Source organism: Piliocolobus tephrosceles, chromosome 8, assembly GCF_002776525.5.
Source record: "Piliocolobus tephrosceles isolate RC106 chromosome 8, ASM277652v3, whole genome shotgun sequence".
Classification (NCBI taxonomy): Eukaryota; Metazoa; Chordata; class Mammalia; order Primates; family Cercopithecidae; genus Piliocolobus; species Piliocolobus tephrosceles.
Window position 1 is genome coordinate 66,635,156 of NC_045441.1, and position 9,429 is coordinate 66,644,584.

The following is a 9,429-nucleotide window of genomic DNA, read 5'->3' on the forward strand; positions in this document are numbered from 1 at the left end:
TTCTAAGGCCTAGTCAAATAATTGTCTTAGTGTACTACCTGCTGTGTTCAATATTGAGTGAAAATGGAAGCCAGGCCCCGACTCCAGCTTATTTCATGATTCTTCTGTTATTTAAATGATTTTAGTCAGTTTGGGGGAAGCCAGACCTTTATAAATTAACAGCAGGGAAATACCAAAGGTGTCAGATTGCATATTTATCATCTTTTTCGTGTAATACTTAAATATGTATTAAGAAGTGACTGACATAAATTAGGCAGATTTCAGAAGCCACAGGCCGTGGCTTGTAGAGGACCCCCTTCTGCTTGACATTTCATCCTTGTCAAAGATCAAATTATTTTAATTTAGGCTGCAAATTATAAGGAATGAAGACTTCTTTGTGGGAATTCCCTGTGGTAATCTGACTTTTGTTGTTACTGCTGCTTGTCAGTGTGCAAAAGATATAATATGCATGCAAATAAGGTTAAAAAATATGTACTATCTAATTATCCAGCCAGTACATTCCACTTGAAGACAGTGGGAGGCCTGACACACAGTATGTGTTTGATTCATTGAGGCCTGCAGGGTATTTACACAAGATTACTTTTAATTATGAAATTAATATCTGTTTATCTAGAATATATAGCGGTAAGTGAGTATACACATGACCAGAATTCTTTAGTAAAAAGAAATCATCTTAATTTAGCACAAGAAAAGGAGGAAAAAAGCACTATTTCTGGGGGGGGGAGGGGGGGGGTACATCATCCAGATCTTGGTTTCGCCCTCATTGAAACAAATTAAATGAAAACCTGGCACTTTCTCTAGAATTTGTTTCTACCCCTGCCAAGGAGTCTCAAGATGTGTTTCTTTATTTCACAGTTTTTATTTTTCGGTGAACAAGATGCAATCCTAGCTTCAGTATGATGAGGCGAATGTGCAAAAAGAGAGGGCTTTTTTTGTTTTGTTTTGTTTGTTTTTCACCATTTTCATGGAACGCTGTGTCTTCTGAGTTCAAAAATCATGACTGCCATGAGAAATGATGAAGTTAGTGTTAATAGCTTTTTCTGTACTAAGACATAGCAAATGAACTAATGCCATTGTAAATATATTTCAGTTTAGGAAATGCATATCCCTCACAAAATTCTTTAAAAAACAAAGTGCTTTTATCTCTTTTCATATTCACTTATAATTGAAAATGGGATAATTTCTAGAATGTATAATAACAACTAGCATTTTAGAGAAGACAAATGAATAGTAATTTTAAAAATACAGAATAGTCTTGTCACTGTCCACATATGTCCACTAGTGGAAATGAATGGAAAATCCCAAAAACTAAAAAGTGACCACTCTGAATATAACAAAACGTTGTTAGTGAATTTTACATTTTTCATAATCATCAGGGTGTTTTGTCACCAGGAATTTAAGAAAAATTGGGCTGATCAACCTTCTTTTTTTTAAAACCCATTTTTGCAGCAGCTATAAAATCATGCTGGATTGAAGGTCTTTTAACTGCTACTCCTATTTCCCTCACTCAATCTGCCTGGTCCTCTATATTCATTTGGACAACTGTGCCTCTCATGGCCTTTGACATCTGCTTAGGACTTCATCTAGTCCAAGAAGTCATCCTTGGTAAATTCAGTGTGATTGAAATCTCTTAGAATCACTATTTTGAATTTTACTTTTTTTTTTTTTTAAACAAAAGTCTTTTAAGCTATTTCTTTCTTTGCCCCAAAGGTGTGAGACCAGGAGGCATCCATTTTGTTTCTTTACTTTCCCCCAATAGTACCTTGCAGTGTGTTCTAAATAGGGGCAATCATCACAATTTCTTCCTAAAATTTGACCATAGTTTCCAGAACTAACCTTTGTGTAACACATTAGAAATTTGCAGCTGGTCAAATATATATGCAGATACTAACAAGTCTCTCCCAAAGGTTTTCTACAAACAAAGATATACTGGTGACTTAATTTGATCATTATTAAGGACTACTAGAGATAACTGGTTAATGTTAGGGGCTATTTCATCTTTTATATTACTCAGGGTAAGCGTTTAACTGTTCTTGAAAGCCTTGTGCGGAAATGACAACACTATGGATTTCAATGCTCTTATTGAAAGATGAGGAAATGAAAAAGAAGAAATCAGGGAAATAAAGATAAAATATTTTCCTGTTTGTCTCTTTCTTTTTACCCATCAGTGTGATGGAGTACAGATAGATTTAATAAACATCTCTCTGGAAGGAATTGCTATTTTGAATATACCAAGCATGCATGGAGGATCCAATCTTTGGGGAGAGTCTAAGAAAAGACGAAGTCATCGACGAATAGAGAAAAAAGGGTCTGACAAAAGGACCACCCTCACAGATGCCAAAGAGTTGAAGTTTGCAAGTCAAGGTCAGTTTTCTAACAATTAATTGTTAAATTGCTTGTTAACCTGCTTTCAAAGCCTTCTTTAAAAGTAAAGAATTTTCCATTGCACTATAGTAATGTATATATTTTTACAGTTGTATTTTTCATATTATAAGATACCCATGTGTGATTAACTTATATCACAATAGATTATAACTCAAGTATAAATTGGCTACATTTTTCATTATTCTTCTTTGTATATAGCTCTTCCCACGGAAAATAAAATACATTTGGGGTATTTCATGGATAATAAAATAGAAGATATTATACATTAAGCTCTTCTGAAATGTGATTGCCTTAAATAGGACATTTGAGTTGCTGGAATAAGGACCTAGTTAAGGCTTTTCTAAGGTTGTGTTATAAGAGATTTTGTTCTTTTATGCTTTGGTCAGGCTATGAGATTGAAGCTATTTTACATAGCTGTTGTTCTAAGTACAACATATAACAGAATGTTTAAATATCCCCTGATAAATTTTGGTTGTCTGCTGAATTTTTCCACAAAGTTCTAACAACAAGTAGGAGACCTGGGAAACAGAGAGCAAAGACCTAAAAAAATAGACTATACTAACTATGGGTCAGAATTTTCAATTCTATTATAATATAGTTCTCATTGGGACATGACAGCTAATTCTTAAAGATTTTATAAACTGAGATATCAATGTGATATTCTGATAACTAATCATGTCCCAATAGTTTACGTATATAATTCTACAATATCATTTTTACCTTCTAGAATTTATCTAATACTATTGATGACACTGAGAAATCAAAACATGTTGTCTCAGCTCAGTGTACCAAGGACAAAATATGAAGAGATTTCAGTGTTAATAGACTAATATAAATAAATTACTAAAAAATGAAATAGAATAAAGTGAAAAAATGGTTGGTGGGCTTTATGGTGGTGGGCAATAGCTTTATGTTTTGGTGTCTTTGAGTACCTGGTTCAAGTTTCAGTAACAGGCAGTGACTTCTGTTATATAAAATTTGGTACCATGAAAGTGAAAAAGATTGATGGAGAAAGTGTTAGGTATTCTCTTGAAAGAAATGCTTATCACAGCCTGCCAATGACAGGTGGTTTTGATGCCCTTAAAATGTGTAAGTAATCTTGGAGAACTGTATTAGTACAAGCAAGTTTATAACAAGTCAATTAAAAATTATATACTCAAAATATAACTGTATGAAAATATCAAGGAAAATAATACTTTGAAGGAGAAATATAGAGAAAAAATGAGAGGTTTATGCTATATGAATTAGAGGAGGAAAATAAACATAATTATTATAGAAGTTATTGACATTAATTTATATTTGTATTTAAACATACATTTAAATATAAAATTAGATTTCTAAAAAGGGTAATGAAAAATTCTAAGTATTGGAATTAGCTTAAGGATCATACTAAGACCAAACTTAAAAAACTCTTTTGTAATCGTGTAGGCTGTATTATTAGGTACTACATGTGTACTCCTTGCTTCCTTCCTTAAAACTTTTTTTACTAAATAATATATACAAAATAATTTCCAGGTTAAGTTTTCTGTTTGGTCACTACATCCCATCACTTGGTATGTCATTCTACACATTCCCGATACTTATACAAATTGATTCTCAATGGCTCAGCTGCCAACTACATTCACCGAGTTGCCAAACATTTCTTAGATACACAACTGTGCTTCACCCAAACACATGTCTGTACATTCTGGAGCTGCTGCATACATGTCATTTACCTGGGCTCACTCACCCTCCTTTGTATGATTTTTTTTCAGGAACACACATTTGGAATAAACTACAGACAAACCAGACTCAAATATTGTCACAGGCTGTCAGCACCTATAACTATTGCAAAAGCGCTCTTTTCCCTTTCTGTCTTCTTGCTTTCTACTGTGGAACTATTAGAACCAATTTCCCATAAATACCGGGAAATGAGGAAGTGGGAATATATAGGCCTGGCGACTCAGTAATACATTTTTCTCAGTACACAGATGGGAAAAAGTTAAAAAACAGTAGAGCTCAGAGAGGTTTCAAAGGTCATTATATGAGCAAAAACAGAAGTATGTTAGGCTCAATTTTTGTTCCCTGACTTAACTGACTAGCTTATAGTTTTGATTTAGTATTATTTCAGGATAAACATAATCTCAGAACCAAGAATGACCTTTTGAGTTGAATATTTTTTAAAAACCTGTAATATATTAGTCTTTTCTTTTTAGTGATTTCAGTATTTTCACTTTGAGATATTTTGCAACACAATACCAAAAGTATCTCAAAATGCTTCTAAGTTTTGATTTCATATTTATTCTGCTAATTCTTCAATGTTATACTTAATAGCCAAAAACAAAATTTGCTACTGAGTTAGTCACATTTACCCCTTTCCTAAATAGTAATATTTCTATCACTTGATTTTGTTTTAAATTTCTTGACATAAAAACAGCGATAGGGCAGGCATGGTGGCTCACACATGCAATCCTCATACTGTGGGAGGCCAAGGTAGGAGGATCACTTGAAGCCGGGAGTTCAAGCCCAGCCTAGGCAACGTACTGGGAAAGGAGGAAGTGGAATAGCACCTAGTGGGTGACACAGGCCTACAGTCCCAACTACTCAGAAGGCTGAGGAGGGACAATCCCTTGACCCCAGGAGTTTAAGACTGCAGTGAGCTATAATGGAGTCATTACACTTCAGCCTGGACAATGGAGCAAGGAATCTGTCTCTAAAAAAAAAAAAAAAAAAACAAAGCAATAGTATTAAATATGAGGATCAATCAGTATTTCAAATTTAAATGTATTTCAAACTCACAGAAAATTATTATAAGCACTGACTTTAGAATGAATATGGCCAAAATGGTTCTAGTCCAACTCATTTTTAACTTACAATAAAATTAATAACTTTCACTGTTAGAAAATATATGAAATGAAATGAAAAACTTAATAATGTAATTTTCTTCTTGTTCTTTCTTAAAATATTAACTAACACTGTTTCTCATATGCCTCTGTAAAAAATCATCAGAAGTTTCAACTAAATTTTTACACTGTTGAAATAGATACTTGCTTTCATAAACTTTAGTTTCTTTTGGAAGGGGAGAAAATGGGGGAAGCATATAACTAAATTCATGTAATAAATGTACTTATTTTATTCAATGAAAGGATTTAATTTGTTTTAAGTTTACTCTTTTATTTTAATTTAAAGAAGTATCATAGTCCAAAGGTATGAGATCAGGTTTGGAGCATTAAGTCCATATTTATACTAAACCATACATAATCTGGGACTTATGCACAATTTATTTGCTTGCAATCTTTGAAGACACTCACATAATAAAATCAGAATATCTTCAATAAGTTCATTGGTTGGAAATTTTACTGTTGACTTTACTTTAGAGTTGACAAAATTATAAGTAATTCATTTAATTACATTATTCCAGCAAAATATTCTAAGATAGTTGGATGCAATTCTGAAACATATTCACATTCACACTCAACGAATGCAGTAGACATTTTCTTTCTGTGCATATGTGTTTGTATATACAAATAAATGTATTATATGTAGATGGCATAGTCTTGAAGCAAAACTGTAAACTAGGCCAAATTAGTCTTCAGTTCTCTTAGCCTTAACATTCGATCTTTCCCGTGTCTTTCAGTAGCTGAGTTCATCTTTTTCTCCTCCTCTTCTGAATTAAACTCAGAAAGATGTCTAATAAATTCATTCACATTAATGTATAAATGACTGATTGCAGATGAAAGTAGAGGTATTTGCATTTTAAAAGATATAAAGGCCTTCAGCTAAAACATTATTTTTCAAACTGTATTCCATTGAGTTATAACTGCAATTCTTCAGCAGTTCTGTAATAAATGTAACAAAAAATTCATTGCCAGATGTTGGGACAATAAAAAAAACTATAATAAAAAATATATTTATAATATTAACAGTTATCAAATCATTAACTTGTGTTACTAGACAAAAACAACTTCTCCTCTTTTTCTTCCTCCTCTTTTTTCTCTCTATATAGGTAGATGAATATATAGATAGTTATACATACCCACACACACACACGTATGTATATGCATATAAAGAAATGAACAACTGGCATTCACTGGAAAGTCTGTCAATCTGCAATGGACATTTAAAAACATGTTTCTGCACATTTCGTGAGAAATACTGTGCAAATGGGCACATTAGCACTACAGTGCATGGGAACTACATGCAATTAAAAGGCCAGCAAATTCAGCTACTTTGGCATGGCACAAGCACCAAACAACATATGGCAATCAGTGTACATGAAAACAAAGTGACAATACCTAAATGAAAATGTGGACCACCGTAAGATGTATTTTTCTTCATAAAGCAATTGTATCAGTTAACTAACTCCCGCAAATATTAATAATAATTTTGTACTGGCTTATATATCAAGCACACTTTTATCAGAGAAGATTTAAAAATGCTCACAACTGCACGTAAGGAGCCAGCAAATGACACTGGAGCATCTCAGGTATGTACGCAGAATAAAATAGACTTGACTAATTGAAGCTTTGCAGTTCAATTCAATGACACAGCAAGTATCATTATGTCATGAATTTGTTTTGTCGAAGGTGAAAAATTCTGTTAAAAAGATACTTTTGAAAAGTATTTTTTAACCAACAGTGAGGACCTCTCAAGGAATATGAACCAATTTAGTTATTCCAATTGATTTAGCTTTGAAGATCCAAGTCCAACTATTTCAGTTTTCGGTAGTGGAAACAGAATGGTTCAATATGGCTGAGAAGCAACACATTCATACTATTTAATTATATATATGTGTGTATCAGGATATTGCCAATACCACAAAACCAAAACAGAATGCAGAAATCTATGAAAAATAAGATATTATCGCAATGCAACTGTCTTCATCAAAATAGATCCATATTCTCACAGATTGATTGTGGATTTTTTGTTGTTGTTGTTTGTTTGCTTTGTTTTGTTTTGAGACGAAGTCTCGCTCTGTTGCCTAGGCTGGAGTGCAGTGGCGCCATCTCGGTTCACTGCAAGCTTCACCTCCCAGGTTCATGCCATTCTCCCGCCTCAGCCTCCAGAGTAGCTGGGACAGGCACCCGCCACCATGCCTAGCTAATTTTGTTTTTGTATTTTTAGTAGAGGCAGGTTTCACTGGGTTAGCCAGATGGTCTCGATCTCCTCACCTCACGATTGGCCCTCCTCGGCCTCCCAAAGTGCTGAGATTACAGGCGTGAGCCACCACGCCTGGCCTCTCACAGACTGATTGTAGTGAGTGTTAGCAATTAGAACTTCTAAAATGTATTTGCACAAATAAAATTTCAATTTTCTCTTTTACTTACTGGTTTATAAAATGTCGATTTTTTAAAAATTAAGTTGTTGACTGCTTTAAAAAGTTTGATAACCACTGAGCAAAAGTAATTATATTCAAATTATAGAGTTTCAAACATTTGCCAGAAGCTAAGGGAGCAGCTGGACTTTCTGCCTGAAACCTCATTAAGTAGGTGACTGTCTACCCTGCATATGGATACAACTGTCCAGGTACCCATCATGCAAAAGTTTATTTAAAAACTAATTAACATATTATATTGTCCAGACAAGTTTCAGTGATTTCATTCACATTTAACAGCTACTCTTTTCTTCGGGCAGAATTTCCCAAAACCCAGCAAGGACTCCACTGATGGAAAATGAGATAGGTTAGTGGGTACATGGACGAAAATTTTTAAAGTTTAATGGTTTCATATTTACTATTACAGTTGTCTTCTCTTTGTGGTAAGAAATGCCGAGGTGTTTACTATCATTTATAATATTAATCAAAATTTCTTTTAAAAATTAATTCATCTAAGTAAAAACAGAGTAAAACAACCTACCTGATAATTCAGAAGATACTTAGATATTGCCAAAATGGTGAAGGTGAAGTTAGAAAGACTGAAGTTTAGAAAACTACATTCAGCTGTTGCAGTTTTCACCACCTTGATAGTGAATGCATAGCCCCATGTGGGAATACTTAGTTTAATCACTTCTATGCATTTCACGAAGGTGGCATAGTGTTCATGGTTCTTGGTGCAGGCACCAGATTCCAGTGGCTGGGCTCAAAACCCAACTCTGCTGCTTATCTGGACAACTTTGGGCAAGTAACCTCATCTCCTTGTACTTGAATCTCCCTATCTCTAAAATGGGCACAAAGAATGATGCCTTCCTCATATGGTAACTGTGAGAATGAGAAAAGATAGCCCAGATTAGAAGCTTAGAATAGGGGCCAGTACGTAGCAAATGCCTAGTTAATGCTAGCTAATATCTCTCATGGAAAAACTTAGGCCAAAAAAAAAAAAAAAAATCAAATCAAATAAGTAACCCCATGTGGAAATGCTTTACTGTAAACATTGTTTTTATTCTTCATCATCTTGGATAAAATTTACTATGTATCATTTCCCCCAGAATAAACTTTTCCATACACTTTGCACCAAACATATCCTCACCCCACCCTATTTGATCTCTCTGTGCACTGTTGGGAGAGACTGTGTATCTGACTGGCTGTCAAGGAGTCTCTCTACTCAAGTGACTTTATTACTATTAATTTTGTTAACTCCCAGAAATTATGAAGAAAAGCAAAACGAAGCAATACAAACCAAACTGATCAAAGAGAATAAATGAGCTGATGTCTGTGAAAGCTTGGCAAAACTTAAATTTCTTTTGCCTCTGAAGATAAATATGGTTTCTAGCTCCAATGTCTTCATCTTTAAAGATGAGTTTTGGAAGAGCTCACTGGTGGTGAGTGCTGGAAGAAATGAGATTAATCTATGTGTGCTTTGCATTATATTATCCAGATAATTGTACAAAGTATTTCAATATTAAGATTCTCACACTTTGTATACCTTGTAAAAGTTATTCTTATTTGAAAGTTGATGGCAATGGACATTTGTCATCCATTACCAATTTTTCTAGACATTTCTATGGGTTATTTAGAGTAATTTAGAAAGCAGTGTTTTAAGTTGTCTAAATATAAATGCAATATTCATTTTAGGCCGGGCGCGGTGGCTCAAGCCTGTAATCCCAGCACTTTGGGAGGCCGAGACGGGC

The 9,429-nt window shown here is 34.0% G+C and overlaps 1 protein-coding gene across 19 annotated transcripts in view; it reads left to right on the forward strand.

Annotated features, from left to right (window-relative positions):
• The window catches only part of DGKB (diacylglycerol kinase beta), an 824,940-nt gene that overhangs the window by 638,482 nt on the left and 177,029 nt on the right, over positions 1 to 9,429 (forward strand). For all 19 annotated transcript variants that reach the window (XM_023215889.3, XM_023215898.3, XM_023215895.3 and 16 more), the window contains one exon: positions 2,169 to 2,364. In XM_023215889.3, the coding sequence (XP_023071657.2) occupies positions 2,169 to 2,364 (196 nt within the window). The remainder of the gene's footprint in view (positions 1 to 2,168; positions 2,365 to 9,429) is intronic.